The sequence below is a fragment of the Antechinus flavipes genome, chromosome 4 (genome assembly GCF_016432865.1).
Source record: "Antechinus flavipes isolate AdamAnt ecotype Samford, QLD, Australia chromosome 4, AdamAnt_v2, whole genome shotgun sequence".
Classification (NCBI taxonomy): domain Eukaryota; kingdom Metazoa; phylum Chordata; class Mammalia; order Dasyuromorphia; family Dasyuridae; genus Antechinus; species Antechinus flavipes.
In genome coordinates this window covers 258,639,631-258,658,467 of record NC_067401.1, presented here as the reverse complement: position 1 = coordinate 258,658,467, position 18,837 = coordinate 258,639,631, and the positions used below count along the sequence as shown (strand labels likewise).

Here is an 18,837-nt window from a genome sequence, read left to right as displayed (position 1 = left end):
GTGTTGCTTATTATTATTGTTCTTAGAGTACAAAGCTTTATACAAAATCATTAAAATGTTAATTCAATAAAATTGAAATAATCTCAGTAGTTATCCTTACAGTTGTGTTTGTGGTCTATTTTTAAACAGCCAAAGAGAAGAGTGTATAGTTGGTCATGAGACAATATTTTTAAAATACTTTAAAATACATGTTACTTTTATTTCTGTAGTAAATAAAGAATAGCAGTAACAAATTCTTATTTTTCTATTTGGAAAGTCAAAAAATGTTATAGATAATTTTTTTAAAGTTAAAGGGAGGGCTTAAAAATAATAGCCATTGAATATGAATTCTTTGAAATGAAAATGAAAGTTCTTTGAAAGAAAAAAATAGGTCATACTCACATGTTATAATAACCCAATTTGGGGAAAATGATTGGCCTCTAATCAGATGCTTAGTAAGTCAGAAAACTGCTTAATAAAGGGACCAGAGAAAAGGAAATAAATGGCTTCATAGATTTTTGCATTCTTTTGATTCTAATCATCACACCAATCTTCTATTTTGCTACCTTATTTCTGCTTAAAATAATCTTTTAAAATTTTGTATTAGACAACGATTTTAGCTAGGTATATATAATATCATTATGATTAATGGTGCTACCTTATAACTAATAGGTTCTTTTCAATTAAAGATCATTGTTTCTCTCTGACCTTTGCCTAGTTGACATTTTCCTAAATCTTTATGGCTTTATTTTTGTTATAAATTTATTTTTTTTGGTTACATTTTAAGTTTCAAACTGTCTTCTTCCCATCTTCCCTTTCTTATAGTATGGAAGAGAGAAGGCCACAATTTATCACAGATTTATAAATATATGTAAAACTATACTATGTTTATTTCTGTTTATCAGTTCTTTCTCTGGAGAAGGATGATGCCATCTTCATAGATAGGAACTTTATAGTTGATTTGAGTATTATAGTACTCAGAATAATTTCATTGTTCACAATATTGCTGTTACTGTATACAGCAAAATCTTAGTTTTATTCACTTCACTGTTTTAAGATAATTTTTTATTTTTAACTTGTGGAATAAAGCATTTCCATTACATAGTGTTTTTTAAAAGATGATTGCATATGAAACTGTAAATCTGTCATGTACAACTTGCTATTCCTTTTAAATATATAATATTGTATAAATTTCTTTTTTCTTCCCCCACTCTAGAGATAACTAGTATTAGACACAAATGTGTGTGTGTGTGTGTGTGTGTGTGTGTGTGTGTGTAAAATCATTCTATACATAGGTTTTTTTTTTTAAATCAGTTCTTTTTCTAGATGCAGATAGTATCCTTCTTTCATAAGACCTTTATAGTTAGTTTGGGTATTTATAATAGTCAAAGTGATTTATTTGCTCAAAGTTGTTCTTAAAGCAATTTTGCTTAACTATATACAACATTCTCTTGGTCTTCTCATTTCATTCTTCATTATTTCTTTGCAGATCTATATAGGTTTTTCTAAGATTATTGAGCTCATCATTTCTTATATAGCACAGTAGTATTCCAGCACAATCACATACCACAGTTTGTTTAGCCATATCCTAAATGATGGGCATTCTTTCAATTTCCAGTTCTTTGTCACCATAAAGAGAACTCCTCTAAATAGTTTAAAACATATGTACACTTTTCCTCTTTTCTCTGATCACCTTGGGAAACATACCTGATAGTAGTATTGCTGCACCAAAGGGTATATGCACAGTTTTCTAACTCTTTGGGCATAATTCCAAATTATTCTCCAAAATGGTGGGATCAATTCACAGCTCCACCAATTGTATTGATGTCTGCTCTACATCTTTTAAACTTTACACAGAAATCAACTTGTAGTGTTGTATATTTTTTATTTTTGTTTTTTGCAGTTCACCTAATGTTGCCAAAAAATTTCACGTGGGACATTTGCGTTCTACAATCATAGGTGAGTACTAAAGGTGTCTTGGGACTATGTTAAAAGTCAAAATAACTGTCACTGCTTATTTGTGTGAACATGGACATAATATTTCATAAAATATACAATTTAAACTAAAATGTGTTTTCTACTAAAAGATTAAATTTAAAAGTTAGGAAATGTTTTTCTACAGACCTTTAGTTTGTCAACTTTCTTTTGTAGTGTGTTCATTAAACAGTACAGAATTCTAGCTTTGGTCTGTTCTGTTAAAAAATTGCAATATAACTATGGTTTTCCTTAGTCTGTATACTAAACTTCTATTAATGCAGCTTAGTATTGCATAAGTTTTCAAAGAAATGTAACATATCATATTATTTACAGCTAAATAAAATCTAGCTTTTTCTTATAGACATCAGTATAGGTCAACCTGTCTTATCAACAAGCAATTGGTTTTTGAATCTAAATTCTTGATACTTTTAATTTGGATAAATAAAATTTTGGGAGGCTGAATATCAGAGTTAATAGTGAATGAATGGATGGATAAGCTACAATTAATGCAGTCATGTAGGCAGACAAAAATAGAATTTTTATCTTAACAGGACTGAGATTGCTTATTTAATGAAATATAATTAATTGCTTGGCTTGTGAAGATAACTAAACAAATCCAAAATAAAACCCATCAAACATGATAGAAAAAAAGAATGCTGCATTTATTTTCTCGCTGTCCTTCTGCCTCTTTTTCTTCCCTCTCCCCGTGATTTTATCAGTATAAGAAGTTCCTAATAGGAAGTTTTTCTCTTTATGGAGAATAGTATCTCTTCTGCTGCATACAGTCTTAGAACCTGAGGCCTTGATGGCTGATTTATCAGACTGATAAACTCAGTAGGGATAAGGGGTGAGAGTTGATCTACTACACTAAGTTGGGATACTATGCAATTTTAAAAATATCTTATTGATGCTTTATTTTTGATATTACTGTCAATTCCCAATGACTCCTCCATAATCCCCAATACTCTCTTTAGTAACAAATAAAATACAGTTAAGAAAAACAAATAAACATTTAGACAAATGCAAACCTCATTCTGCATCTGTAGTTGATCACCTTGATCAATAGGAGATAAGCATAACTTACCATCTTTCCTTTTAGATCATGCTGGTCATTTTATTGTTGATTTCCTTTCTGTCTTATTGTCATCATCACATAAATTTTGTCCTGATTCTTCTCACTTTGCTCTTTATCAGTTCATATGAGTCTTTATGTTTTCCTGAATTATTCTGATTTGTCATTCTTTTATAGAACAGTAATACTCAGTTGGATAGATATAGCATAATTTGTTCAGCTTTTCCCCATTTAGTGAGCTTTCTTTCCATTTCTGTACCTCTGCAAAATTACTGGTGATGAATAATTTGTTCTCTTTGAGAATCTTCCCTCTGTCTTTGACCTCCTTTGGATATAGTCTGGCCATGGATAAAAGAATATATACAAGTTAGTTATTTTTTGAATTAATCGCAAATTATTTTGTAGAGAAGGGTTGAAGTACTTCATAGTTGTAGCAGTGCATTACTGTGTTTGTTTTCCCATAGCACCTTTAACATCTTCATTTGTGTAGTTTTTGAGAGGCTTGCACATTTCTTTTTAAAGCTGCCTGTTAATATATCTAGATCACTTATTATTTGGAATAGAGATTATTTTTTTGTATTTGTACTAGTTTTCTACATAGCTTGGATATTAGACCTTAGTGCTATTTTCTATGAAGATCTGTTTCCCCTAATGGGACATTTGTGATGGTGTGTACAACCCTTTAATTTTCAAGGAATCAAGGTCTAATCCTTCTGAAGGGGGTTTTGAGGCCATAAAAATCTTTTATAGAGCTGGTGTCATCAATTTCTTTTCAAGCAGGATTTCACCTGGAAATTGATACTTTAGATATTGTTTCTCTTTGGATTAGGTGGCTAGGAATAGAGGAGAGATTGGCATCTCTATGATCCTGTAGTTGGCAGCATCATTGTCTTTTCAGATAGTATTATAGGCAGTTACCAACATTGAATGGAGGATTAGAATTATCTCTTTCCTTTGCTGGAAGTGTGTGCATACAGGCAGCCAACTATACACTGAGTACTCATCTTATGTGATGACATATCTGATAAATGTAAATGGTAGTAGTCCCCATGAGGAGGTGGTTGTGTTTCATTATGTCTATTCTGAGACCACTGTTGCTTTTCCATTATTTAGAGTTGTTTCTTTTTAGTAGTCTTTTCATTTTTGTTGTCTTCATTATATATATTGTTCTTTTGGTTTTGCTTATTTTACTCTCCAATTCAAATCATATTTCATTTATTTATTATTTTTTTAAAGAACTTTTTATTGCTAGAACTCATGCCAGAGTAACTTTTTACAGCATTATCCCTTGCATTCACTTCTGTTCCGATTTTTCCCCTCCTTCCCTCCACCCCCTCCCCCAGATGGCAAGCAGTCCTTTACATGTTGAATAGGTTACAGAATATCCTAGATACAATATATGTGTGTAGAACCGAACAGTTTTCTTGTTGCACAGGGAGAATTGAATTCAGAAGGTATAAATAACCCGGGAAGAAAAACAAAAATACAAGCAGTTTATATTCATTTCTCAGTGTTCTTTCTCTGGGTATAGCTGCTTCTGTCCATCTTTGATCAATTAAAGCTCTCTTTATTGAAGAGATCCACTTGCATCAGAATACATCCTCAAACAGTATCGTTATTGAGGTATATAATGATCTCCTGGTTCTGCTCATTTCACTTAGCATCAGTTCATGTAAGTCTCGCCAGTCTTCTCTGTATTCATCCTGCTGATCATTTCTTACAGAACAATAATATTCCATAACATTCATATACCACAATTTACCCAACCATTCTCCAATTGATGGGCATCCATTCATTTTCCAACTTCTAGCCACTACAAACAGGGCTGCCACAAACATTTTGGCACATACAGGTCCTTTTCCCTTCTTTAGTATCTCTTTGGGGTATAAGCCCAGTAGAAACTCTGCTGGATCAAAGGGTATGCACAGTTTGATAACTTTTTGAGCATAGTTCCAAATTGCTCTCCAGAATGGCTGGATGTGTTCACAATTCCACCAACAGTGTATCAGTGTCCCTGTTTTCCCACATCCCCTCCAACATTCCACATTATCTTTCCCTGTCACTCTAGCCAATCTGACAGGTGTGTAGTGGTATCTCAGAGTTGTCTTAATTTGCATTTCTCTGATTAATAATGATTTGGAGCATATTTTCATATGTCTATAAATAGTTTCAATTTCTTCGTCTGAGAATTGTCTGTTCATATCATATTTCATTTATCTGAACTCTTCATATTTGTTATTTCTTCCTGCACAATAATATTTCATTATATTCAGTTGTGATGGTTTGTGGTTGTTCAGTCATTTAGTCCTGTCTGACTCTTCATGACCTTCTGGACTATAGCATGCTTATAACTATCCTTTAACTTTAACTGTCCTTGAGGTTTTCTTGGCAAGGATACTGGAGTGGTTTGCCATTTCCTTCTCCAGTGGATTAAGGTACAGGTTAAGTGACTTGCCGATGGTCACACATGACATGGGTTTCTGAGCCCAGATTTAAAGTCAAGTCTTCTGATTCCAGCCCTACCACTCTATTCACTGAACTGCTTTCTGGATTCATTGTCCATTATCTCTTTGATGTTCATTATCTCTTTATTTCTGATTTTGATCTCTTTCCCCCTACATATACAGTGTATACACACACACACACACACACACTCACTTATGTACACACATTTATATGAAGTTCTAACTAAGCATCTTTCTCTTGTGTATTATTATAGTTGATTTCTTAAAATCTAAATGTCAGTTTTGACATTGATTCTTCTATTACTGTCAGGTTAATATCTAGAGAAGATTGCTCTTATTGCCATCTGTAGATTAGAAGGGAAAATCAGAAAGAGACCCAGAAGAAGGAATTGCAATATTCCAGGCATGGTGTGATTATAGATTGTATTATATTATGCTTTCCTCAGAAGAGAGCAAGGTCTATAATGCTCTCAGTGAAAGGTAGGGGTTCAAGAAGAAATAAAGCAAACTATTTATGAGCTGGCCTTAGATGAAAGGGAGTTTGCTTATAATTTACTGGAGGTTGCGTAAAGCACAGCAGAAGCATAACTATTACAAGTCTCTTCCTTGTCTGAAATTGACTTAGTAATTACTAAATTTTCACAAATCCTACTAATAGAAGAAATTCTATTGATGTAAAGAAAGTGCAAAGTAATTCCTTAGGTCCTGTCATGTAAATAGAAAGTGTAATGAATGAACTAGTAAAAAATTTAATTTACATGATGAATTTCTAGCAAATGTACAATGTGCTGTGCTAGACTTTTGTTATAGAAAAAAAGGTGTTGTGCATGAATTGGTGATAAGAATTAAAAACTTTTGTTAATTAATAGGGAATTTTATAGCAAATCTCAAAGAAGCATTAGGACACCAAGTAACAAGGATAAATTACTTTGGAGATTGGGGCATGCAGTTTGGTAAGTATGTTTGGAATTAAGTTTTTTTCCCTCCCTATTTTATTGTAAAGCATAATCTGACTTGATTTTAGTTAATTTCTTATCATTATATTGAATAAAAATTTACTCAATGAAATAGGCCTTTCTACTTGATGTAAAGATTTGGGGGAGGCATATTTGTTTCTCAACAAAAAATGTTATTTTTATTGTTAATAGACAAGCTATAGAGTAAAAATATATAATAATATATATAATCTTTTATGTCTAAATCAGTATCTTTGTAGACAATCCAGATTTTTATTAAAATTTGAATGACTTCTAATGCTGTGTTTCTTAACTATAAATATTCTTATACCAAGAGTATATGAGTAACCAGAGCCACTTTATTTTCTCTATCGTTCTTTTCCTTATATACCTCTGCTTCTGACCCCTTGCCCTTCTGTTATTTTAATTTTGTCTAGCCAAGCTTTTTTATGCCTCATCACACTGAGTCTGCTCATTATATCATTTACTCCTGTCATCATTAAGACAAAGAGCTGCCATTTTCCATTTCCCTCTGTTCTTCAATAGGAAAGCAGAAGGGAAAGAGTAGCAAGGTTCAAAAAGGAACAGGATATGAAGTAAAATATGTCTAGGAACCTATGTTATTCCAAAAATATTCATAACCAGAAAAGTTTCAAGTACTGTTGTACTTGGAGTAGGGGAGGGCCAAGATGAACAAAGATTCTGTTCTATTTTTTTAAATCAACAAGAGCCTAGGTTATAATTACTAAAAATTGTAGACTTTTTAGTAATCAGAGACTTTTGAAAATGCTTAACAATCTCAAGGAAAATATGATTTCAAGATATAAACTGAAGTATCTGTCAAGTATATAACATTTAATGTGTTAAGTATTTGGAAAGGAAGAATGACCATTCATAGAAATCTTCAACAACAGAATTCCGAAAACAATCCTTTTGAAGGAGTTTTTCTTTTAACTCTAGACTGTCCTATTATGAATAAGTAGTGCCCCTTTGAATTATTAAAATTTTAACTACAGGCTAAAAATATTCATCGCAATATACTTATTATTCTCAGGCTAAGCAATGAGAGATAATACTTCACATTTCACAACCAACTTACAACCCAGGATATTGCTTGTAGCTCCAAATCTCAGGCCTCTCTTCTAGCCTTAATGGTCCAATTTCAACAGTTGTCCTCAGCTTTTGTTATGTGATCAAGTTAGACATTTAACAACTATTATTATTGAAGATGTGACCATGGTATGCCAAATTATAAATCCAGGATTTTGTTATGATAATGCTTCTCTGGAATACTGCTGTAGTTAATGATCTGCCAGCATTTCCATTGTAGTTGTCAATGTGGAAGAGTAATTTTGGCTGTTTCCATCATATATACCTTGTAGAAAGTTTGCAGATAGATCTAAGCACAGAACTAGTTAAAGTGTACATAAATATGTGTGTGTGTTTATGTGTGTGTGTATACACTGTATCTATTTGTGCACATATATATCAATATGTGTGCATACAAGTGAATGTTAAAGTATCTTTATTTTTCACATTTATGCTTTTATAGAATTCCAAACATTTTTCCTTTTCCCTCATGATCCCAAATCACAGCCATTTTAAAAAAAATTGTTGATTATTTAGTAAATTCCTCACTATAGGTCTATTGTATACTTATGGTGCCCATATTGTTCAGACTAAATATGTACATGGTATATAGTATGTTCCTTTGGTAAAGCCTCATTAAAAGTGTACTTAAAAAAAAAATCCTAACTTCCCTGAACAGCCTGATATGCCTTATATGTGAAACACCCAAACGTAATGAAAGAATAAACCTCTGATAACCCATTTTCTCTTTGATGATCTACTATAATATGTCCCTTTCTTTTTTAAATTTTGCTACAGTTCTAGAGGTAAATGGATTTTTGAAAAAATCCACAAGTACTTCTTCCTGTGAAATTATTCTTAGTGGATTCATACTAAATATATGTTTTCAGAAAAAAAACCCAGAATTTTTAGAATGTACTGTTACCAAAATATCTTTTGAGCACAAACACAGCTTTTCAGAAAAATATTTTTTTCATCCCTTGTCCATATCTTGCTTTTTTGCATTAAAAACTTAAACTATTATGATTCATATTGGTTACATAATTTATATTCAGATTTTACATTTTATGGACACAACTCTTGATTAGAAAGAATTATAGTTTTGTTTTCTTATGTAGCATGACAAATATGGAAACATGTTTAGAAGAGTTGCACGGGTTTACCATGTTATCAGATTACTTGCCATCTTGGGGAAGCAGGGAGAAGGGAGAAAAATTTGGAAAACAAGATTTTGCTAAGGTGAATGTTGAAAACTACCTTTGCAAGTATTTGGAAAAATAAGGTATCATTAAGAATTATAGTTTTGGCAGAGTTGAAATAAATACTAATATAAAAAGTTTTTGTTGATATTAAGAATGAAATATAAAATGAAATTTCCATTTATAATATAAAAATAATTTCATAAGATACAGTATTCTTCTGGAATTTTTAATCTAAGACCAATAAACATAGGAATATTATTTGTGTATTAGCTAGGATTTATATTTTAAGGTTTGCAAAGCAATTTACAAATAATAATTCATTTTATTATCACAATAACCCTGGGAGGTAAGTGCTGTTATCCCATTTGACAAATAGTCAAAGAACATTTGTATAGTCAAAAGCATAAGTTCATTTTTATTCAGCAGAGTTGAACAAGAAATTTATCTCTGAATGCTTTGAATTATTTCCTTATCCCACTTATACTGAAAATAACTAAGGAATTTTAATTTTCTAAGGATATTCCTCTTTCTAACTAAGGAATTTTAATTTTCTAAGGATATTCCTCTTTCTAACTTGAAGTTTTAATATATATACATGTATACATACATGAGATATATACACATTGTATACTTAATAAAAAATTAATTTTATGTAATCATCTATGTCATAGATGACCTGATGTATAAGAATGAAGTAAGTATAGGAATTCAGAGAAGTCAGAAAAAATTTGTGAAGTAGAATTATTTTATATTAATTTATATTGAACATTTATGTTGGTTATCTTGGGTATGGAGAAATATTGATCATCAAAAGGTGCAGATGTCATACCTTACTGTCAAGATGTTAATTTGGTATAAAAGATAGAGTTTTTTCATAGAAATATATTCTGATTACATGTTCTTTAACATCCCATTTCATATTATATTTATCAATCATTATGTTAGGTCTTTTGGGAACTGGTTTTCAGTTGTTTGGCTATGAAGAAAAACTTCAGTCCAATCCTTTACAGCATCTCTTTGAGGTGAGTTATTGAAAAATATCCTCATCTTCTCCCCCCAAACTTCCTGTACTTGTTACCTTCTGCACTGCAAGATCTTCAGAGATTGGCCTGACCTATAATCTACTAAAAAGCTTTGTAAAAAAGCTTAAATGACATGACTTATATGAACTTTTACTTGATTTCATAAATAGATGTACACATTCTCTTTTTCCCTCCCCAAAATGCCTTCAATCATCTGTTTAAATGTTGAATATAAACTTATTGTGGAAAGAAGCTGTTAATAATTTCATCTTATAAATTTCCATTGCTTAGCATAGTTTCTTACACATAGTGGCCAGTTAATTCAGTACAGTAATAATTTATATTATACTTGTGAAGCATTGTAGATACAAAAAGAAAGAAAGAAAGAATGTTTGCCCTTTAAAAAATGTAATTTTTAGAGGGAACTGGGTATCAAATTTTAATAAAAATATTGACAAGCTAGATTTTGCTTAGAAGATGATGTTACTCAAGGATTACTCAAGGGATTTATTTATGAATTCTTTCATGCATGACAAGGCATGAATTAAAATAAGATTCAGACATTTTTCATAGTTTTTATATACATAATTGTTAGTTCATTCTAAGACCTACTGATTCTTCTACTTATCCATCATCCAAATTGAAAATATTCTCTATTGCCTCAGTTTTTCTAGACTATTTTGGATAACTCTTTTTGCCCTATCATATTCTATCCTATATCATGAGGCTTTTCTTGAGAACTTGTCTGATTCATTGAGAAATATACTTAAAGCACCTTTGAAGTCATGAACTACTCCTGTGGTTTCTTTAGTGGAATAAGGACAGGGATTATCATTTCTTAATTTTATACATACAGTACCTAACATACTGTCACTCGTGGAAGAGAGTCAATAAATATTTATTGGATTAAATTTGTCTGATGCATCTATTCCTTTAATGAAGAAACCAAACTTAATTGGAAAATGTTGCCTTTATGTTATTAGTGAATGCTATGTATAATTTTAGTTTTGTTTTTCTTTCTTTTATTAATCATATGCCCAGTCTTCAACATAATTAATCCATAAACAGAGCTAAAGTGTTTTGTATAGTGAGAATGAGCGAAACATTCTTCCAGATTATAATTAAAATCAATTGAAAAATATAAGAAAACATTACAGAGAGAATTCTTCTTGTGTCACTGAACAAATTAGAACACATGACTTTAATTTATGAATGAGAATATTTTGTTCTGTTTTTATGTGCTCTTGATCTGTGGTTCTTATTCTGGTGTGTGTTTTTGTTCTCTCTGTCTCTATCAGTCAGACCGTCTGTCTTCTTTTTTCCTACCAGTTCTCTCGCCTGGTGCTTATCTTCTCATATGTCCAGTTGAGCTCTTTGGTTTCACTTTTCTGTTCTTTTCTTTAGGACCTACAAGTAACATCTCCTCTGTCCAAAGTTTCCTTAGTTCCCTTTTCTCTATTTGAGATCCTTCAAGTCAGTGGCTGAGCTTTTTCAGCGCCACATGAAAACATTCAGGACATATTAGGGATAGATAAGAATCCACTTGAGGATCCTTAGAAGGTGCATGGTGGGGAAATATTTAAAAAAAAAAAGTTTTGCTTTTTTTAAGCTTTTTCCCTTTTTATGTTAGATAACTTTGTATGCCACAGACTTTGTAGTTGAACTGAACACAATATTGTTTCTAATTCTCAAATACCTCTAAAAAGATTAAAATTTTTTTCTTTTAGTATGTTTCTATACTATGCAGAAGTGATCATTTTTTAATTTTATTTTTAAACAATAGTTTTTTATTTTCAAAATACATGCAAAGTTAGTTTTTAACATTCACCCTTGTAAAACCTTGTGTTCCAACTTTTTCTCCTTCCTTTCCCCCCATTCCCTCCCCTAGAAAGCAAATAATTCAATATGTTGAACATGTGCAATTCTTCTATATATATTTTCACATTCATCATACTGCACAAAAAAAATCATGTGATCATATTTTTATTTACCAAATTGTTTAAAATATTTTTGCCTTCTTTCTTATTGAGGGTTTTGACAGATGAAGTTGAAATATTAATGACCTGTCTTTATAGTTGCCATATAAGATAAGCTGCTTTAGTTCCCAGAATTATAACTGTCTTTTTTCCTTAAAGCTGTTGGAGGTTGAAAAGTGGTTTTTGGTTGTTGTTTTTTGTTGTTGTTGTTGTTGTTTTTTGAAAAGTGCTTTTTAAAGAAAATAGTCATCTTTAAACATAACCATGCCAACAGGGAACACCCACATCGCAAAAGGACTGCACATTGAGACTTTGCTGCACTATTAAGGGAAGAGTTTAAGTATTTAGTCAAATGTGACATAGGGAAAGTAATTATCACATAAAAAGTTGAGAAATTCAAATTTTTTGAATCATACTTTATTTTGCTAACAATTGATTTTGAAATGTAATTATAAAATTTGAAATATAACTGGTTTTCTAAGTTATTTGAAATCATTTTCTACCTTTTAAGGTGAAGGAAAATAGAACATTTTCATTGCGTTTCAGATCACATATAAAGAGGTCATAATTGATTGGAAGAATTCCTGAGTAAAGAACATGAAGGGGAGAAGTAATAATAAGATTAATAAGTATTAATAAGATTAGTCATTTTCAGTTTCGTTCTAGGAGAACATTCGTGAAAAAAGACAAAGGGGCCTTCCATTATACCTTTTAGTTTCTGTATAGATGGCATGAAACAATCTAGAGGGATGAGTTAAATCTGGGTTCATCCTCTTGCTGCTGCTTGTGGAATTTTTATAGAATAGAATTACAGAGCAGACTCATCACTTAAAATGGCAGTCTTCAGGTTATTAAATTTTTATGTTAATTCTTTACAGAACCAATTTTCTGTTTAAAATAATTGTTTGCCAGTTGGTAGATTGCTTTACATATATACTTTAAGTCAAATGAATTGTTGCCTCCATATTGTTTTCAGATTTTCATATAATTAGTTAATGCTCACAAAGACTTTTCATTTGACCCTGTAGGAATGTGAGATCCACTCAAGGAGCTAGGATGTAGTCCCAGAAAGACATTTTTCCCTGATTTCTAGTCTTCATAGAAGGGCTTTCCCTGTGCTTTGTCAGGAGAGAACCTGTGTCATGCTGCAGAATACTTTGTCCTTTTGTCCTGGCAGCAGGGCCTCACTCAACACTGATAACATGGTTGAAGAAAGGATAGCTGTAAAGTTGAGAGTACTCAGGATTTTAGAAATTAATTTTGGGACCATCCAATAAGTAACCAAAACAAAATAGATGAAATTCACATTTATTTTTTCCTTCATATGATTTATTTCACAATGACTTTTTTTCATCATTTTGGTCCCTTTCATATTATGTACAATTTTAGTGGGACCCATAACTGGACATATAACACTAATAAGACTTGGATCGTGCTAAATATAGTGATTGAATTATATATTAGCTCATACTCCCATCTCATATTTTCATGTTAGTTCATTTAGTCATACCATTGCCTTTGAATCATATTTTGTTGCCCCAGTTTATTTAATTCAAATAGCCCTACATGTGATAATTGCTTATCACCATTCTTTGGGTAATATAACATTTATTTGGGAAGAAGTAAATGTCATATTTCCTTGGAAATTGATCCAGTGATGTTTTCATCTATAAATTGATCCCAGATATTTTTATCTATAAATTACCTACAAAGATAAATTAATTGGTCTTTTAAAAAATTAAAAATGATTCCTTTAATAAAACTTATAATAGCTTCATTTCTTCTAACTTTTATATGTCGGTCACAATAGTATGGTATGATTCTACATCTACCCTTTTCTTCCCCTCTGAATTTCTAGATTTTTAAAATTGGCATATGATTCTTCATGATTTATACCTAGCTATTACTACATTTTCTCTTGAAATGGGATTACATAGCAGTCTACTTGATCTGCAAATGAAAATATGAATCTTATCTTAGAATGTTTCATAAAAAGACCACTCAGCTTTTATTTCACAGATATTAAAAAATATTTTATTAAGCCATATAAGGGAAATGAATAACAAAATGATAATAACAAACCAAAGGGGGAAAGTTACAAAAGTCAGATTCACCATTTTGGCACATTCCATACTTGGGCATCATGAGTGCTGTTTGTTGTTGTTCAGTTGTTTCAGTCACTTCCAACTTTTCATGAGTCCATTTGGGGGTTGTTTTTTAGGGGTTTTGTTTTTTATTTTGTTTTGGTTTTTTGTTTTGTTTTGTTTTGGTTTTTTTTTGTTTGTTTGTTTGTTTTTTGGCAAAGATACTGGAGTTTGCCATTTTGTTCTCCAACTCATTTTAAAGATGAGGAAACTAAGGCAGACAGAGTTAAGTGATCCATGTAATGTCTAAGGCCAAATTTGAACTCAGGAAGATGAGTGTTCCTGATTCCAATCCCTGCATAGTATGACTGCTGCTAGTTGGACTTAAATCTAATTAGGATTTTTATGGTGGTCTAAAAAATTTTCTGGAAATTCTATTGGGATTAATAACTCATCAGTTTAGGTTCTTTTTAGAAAAAAGATGTTAGGCAGAGCTAGGTGGCACAGTGAGATTCCTGAAAGGCTTATCTTTGTGAGTTCAAATCTGGTCTTAAGCCTTAGGTAAGTCACTTAAGTCTGTTTGCTTCAAACCAATCTAGCAAAGGCAAACCCTACTTTGCTTCAGTTCCTCATCTGTAAAACTAGCTAGAGAAGGAAATGGCAAACCATTCCAATTTACAAGAATATCCCAAATGGGGTCACAAAGAGTGATACATTACTGAAATGACTGAACAACAACAAAATAAATAATCTTAAATTTTTATTCTGTTGAAATAGTATTTTTTGCAATGTTTTTTACCCTGTATTATTGCCCTATTTTTGTACATTCCCCAACTATATTTTTAATTTTTCTCTGTTTTTATAGTCTAATTTTTTTATAAAGTAATATTTCTCAGCAGAATAGTAAAAAAGTATTTCTTTGGGAAACCATATTTTGGTTGAAGATTATCAATTGGTTGGAATGCTTCTTATGGAATCTGTCTTTGGGGTTATTTTGAGTATATCTTAGGATTTTATATTGGTTGCCTTTTAAATTAATTTCTTAGTATTTGAAATACATATATATATTTTTTCATTTGCATATATATGTAAATTTATTTCTAGTATGAAATAGAGAAATAGTTTTGAAATGATTCTTTTTCTTGAATTGACTGATAAGTAGTTGGACTAAATAAATATTTTGCCTAATCAGAATTTGTACTGAAAATTAAAGGAAAAACACTTGTTATAGCCTTAGGCACTTTCTCTGTTTTGGTAGTAAACTTATATTATATATTTAATTCTACTTTGTTTTGAACCTAAAAAGGTTGATTTCATGATTTTAATGTTGTTTGTATACTTATTTGATTTTATGTCTTGGATTAGTGAGATGTTAAAAGAAAAAATTTAATTTTTTTGTTAATGTTAAAATGTTTTAAATGTTAAAAGTTAAAATTAAATTTTTAAAAAATGTTAAAAGAAAAAAGCAGAATTTTCATGCTACAGAGGAAATTTACTTGATTTAAAAAAGAAACCCATTATACAATGACATCTTACATAGTTTTAGATAACTTGAGTCATATAAATACCCTTGGAAAAAAACCAAGTCGTACAGTAAAAGTATATGTGGTATAACATGGCCTATAAGATTTCAGAACCAGCATAAAGGCCTTTCATTTCACTAAATAGAACATATTTTTAACATGGTACTTTAGGTTTTACACATGTTAAATCATTTGATCCTCATAACTTTGTGGGGTAAGTGCTATTTTTTAAAAAACAATTTTTTTTGATATTGTCTGTTTACTATATTATCATAGTGGCCTAACTGGACTGTACTTTCACAAAGTAATTGTGTAAATGCTGGGCAGAGAAGGCACTTCAGTTTGTATTAGTTCATGTAGAGTCCTTTCTGTATTTCCCAGTTTTAATCACATATGTAATTATCCCATTACATTCATGTACTACCATTTCTTTAGCCATTGCCTAATCAATGAACAATTTCCCTTGTTTCTGATTCTTTTTTAACACAAAAAATGCTGCAATAAATATTTTGTCGTCTATTGGCACTTTTTCCTTATCAATTGAATTCTCAGGACATAAGCCCAGGTATGGAGTCTCTTGATTTAGAATATAGATATTATTTTATTTACATATTTCCAAACGTCTTTCAAAAGCTCCACCAACCCACGTACCATTTTACAACCCTTCTAACATTGGCTATCACTATTCTTTATTATCTTAACCAATTTGAAGATTATATATATTATATTTTATTTTATTAACGAAATGAGGCATAAAGAATTTCTTGATCTTGGTTCTGTAAAGAAAGACCAAAAAATGAAAAGTTTTCTAATTCTGAATAGATCTCCCAACAGGTAATAATATTTCTCTATTTGTAAATTGACCTTATAAATATAGTTGGGTCTTTAGCTTTACTAATTCTCTTACTCCAAGATCACTCTTCATTGTCATTGAAGGAAAGGTATTTATTTCAAAACTTTTTTTCTTTCTGGCTATTGGGTACAGAATATTCATCAGAAACATTAAGTACTTTTGGTGCTATAGCATGAGAGTTTTATGGTTTTCCTTGAATTTATAATTTCAAATAATATTAATATGGCTACAGAACTATAAAAAGCAGAAGGTTCAAATAAATTAATGAATGCATTATATTATTAACATTGTACAAAGAATAATCATATAGAGAAGAGTTTTAATTAAGAAATACAACTTAGACTCTACAAATATGACAATTTCCTGTTTTGTGATTTATTTTAGGGAACTAGCTGAGCTAACTTATTTACAGTAGTATGTTTGGTAGAGACATAAATACTTTAAAAATTGATAATTAGATTACTTGAAATATGAATGTCATCTTGCCAGTTCCCTGTTACATATTAGATAGGCTTTTTAAAATCGAATACAAAAATAAAGGGTGAATGTATTTTAAGAATAAGTAATAGGTAAATATTTAATTGAAAGAGATTAAAGAGAATGGTTGTCAAATAGTTCATTGGAATCCTCATAGAGGAAGGCAACAAATTCATAAATAAATATATATATAATAGAGGTGAATAAATCGGAAGCAATTAAGTGAAAAGTAGCAGGAGACTGGAGGAATGTGTCTGTGGCAAAATAGAGAAATCTAGAAAGGGGATTGGGATTTTTTGGAGAAAGATGATAAGGTAGTTTTCTGACCATTTGAGTATGAAATGTCCAGAAGGTTGTTAATAACAAACTAAACTAAACTAAAACTTAGAAAATCAAACTTGAATGTATAGATTTCACAGTCATCAGACAAATAATTGAGTCTGGAAGCTGAATAAGTTACTGAGGGAATATAAAGTAAAAGAGGAGAGGACCTAGGAGAGAAGTTTTGGGGGACACCCACAGTGAGGATGAGAGTTGCTATATTATTGATGCAAAAAGAATAGCCACACAAAGTATGGCTTGTGTAAATGTAGACTAGTAAATCCATGTACCATGGACTATGTAGTCTTTCAGAGAGCATATAGTATATCAGAAGAGCAACTATACCTGTAAGAAACTAATGTAGATACAAAGTAATTTCCAAGGGAGAATGCTAATGATTCGGACAGGTCAAAAAAGATGTAAGGAGATAGGACTTGAGGTCAACTTTGAAGGTAGCTAGTAGGGATTCTAAAAGGAAGAAGCAAAAATAGAGTTCCTTCCAAGCTTGGGGACAGCTTATACAAAGACAAGGGAGTGGGCATGAAATGTTTAATAAAGGAACTGTGAATTAAGGGGAAGTGTTTTTAATGATCCTGAAATGACAGGATGGAACCAGTGGGAAGTCACTGCTGTTTCTTTAGCTAGGTCATTGAACATGGTCAGACCTGGGCGATGGGAATATTCATTTTTGCAGCAGTATGACATGAGAGAGACTGTGTTAGGAGGCCAAGTAGTCATTTCAACTATTCAGAAGAAAGGGGAGCCTAAGACAAACTCTAGTCTACAGACTAATCCAAGTATTCCATCTAATACTTTAATACTTTTCTAGGGAATATCTGATTTTCTTCATTTCACTTAAAAAAAATTTTTTTTAATAAGTAGTATTTGCCTTTGGAGTAGTCCCTTGTTTTATACAATTTAATATTGAGCTTAGAACATATTGACCCATATTTTTAAATTTTTCAATATGAAATCATGCTTTCACATTGGCTATTGTATTCCTTTCACAAATAGTACATTGTCTCACATCTAACCTTGATTATAACCTAGAGCTTTTCATCTCTCAGATGTGTTTAATTTTCGTTCTTTTGCACCCGTAGTTTATCATTGCATTGATCAGAGTTCTGATGTCTGTAAAAATTGTTTTTCTCTATAATGGTATCATCAATAAATAGATGGTTTTTCTAGTTCTGCTACCAAAGATGTTTCCCTTTAGAGTTGCAGCCTATACTTGAATAAATGTGCCATATTCTTCTTCCAGCAGCTACTCATTGAATGAGTGAGATGAAAAGGACTTAAGGCCAGGCAAAACAAGTTTGAGTCTGGATGTCTGATGGCATTCCAGAATTTTGTAAGTTGTTGTTGTTGTTGTTGTTGTTGTTGTTGTTTTAAGATTAACCATTGTTTTAGCTTACTTGGGCCTTTGTACTTTAGATATCAGATTATCTAAAAATGACTGTGATAGTTTTATTTCTATTTTGCTTAAATGGTAGATGCATTCTTTTGAAGAAGGAATAAAAGAACTATAGTTGGTTTAAAGAAAATTTGTACTCTTATTAAACCATATCGGTTTCAATATCGGACTTATAATTTAATAACTTCATTTGTATTTCCTTTGTTTTTAGATGTACCTCCTAAAAAAAGGTACCTTCAAAGTAGATTTTATTCAAGAAAAGGACTTGTGTCAAGTATAAATTTAAAAACCTATGTTTTTTATTTTAGAGCTACAGCTTCTTAAATCTATTTCATGAAGCAAGAATATTTTTCTCCCAAATCAAGATAAATGTTATTGTCCTCACATTTTTAAATGTTGTAGACAATTTGGTAAATGTCTATTAGGC

The 18,837-nt window shown here is 31.1% G+C and overlaps 1 protein-coding gene across 6 annotated transcripts in view; it reads left to right on the top strand.

Annotated features, from left to right (window-relative positions):
- Positions 1 to 18,837, top strand: part of RARS2 (arginyl-tRNA synthetase 2, mitochondrial) — a 94,325-nt gene that overhangs the window by 17,915 nt on the left and 57,573 nt on the right. For all 6 annotated transcript variants that reach the window (XR_007953585.1, XM_051997375.1, XM_051997373.1 and 3 more), the window contains 3 exons: positions 1,883 to 1,938; positions 6,363 to 6,446; positions 9,686 to 9,762. Coding sequence is in view for 5 of the 6 variants with exons in the window: in XM_051997375.1 (XP_051853335.1) it covers positions 1,883 to 1,938; positions 6,363 to 6,446; positions 9,686 to 9,762 (217 nt within the window). In the remaining variant the exon portion in view is untranslated. The remainder of the gene's footprint in view (positions 1 to 1,882; positions 1,939 to 6,362; positions 6,447 to 9,685; positions 9,763 to 18,837) is intronic.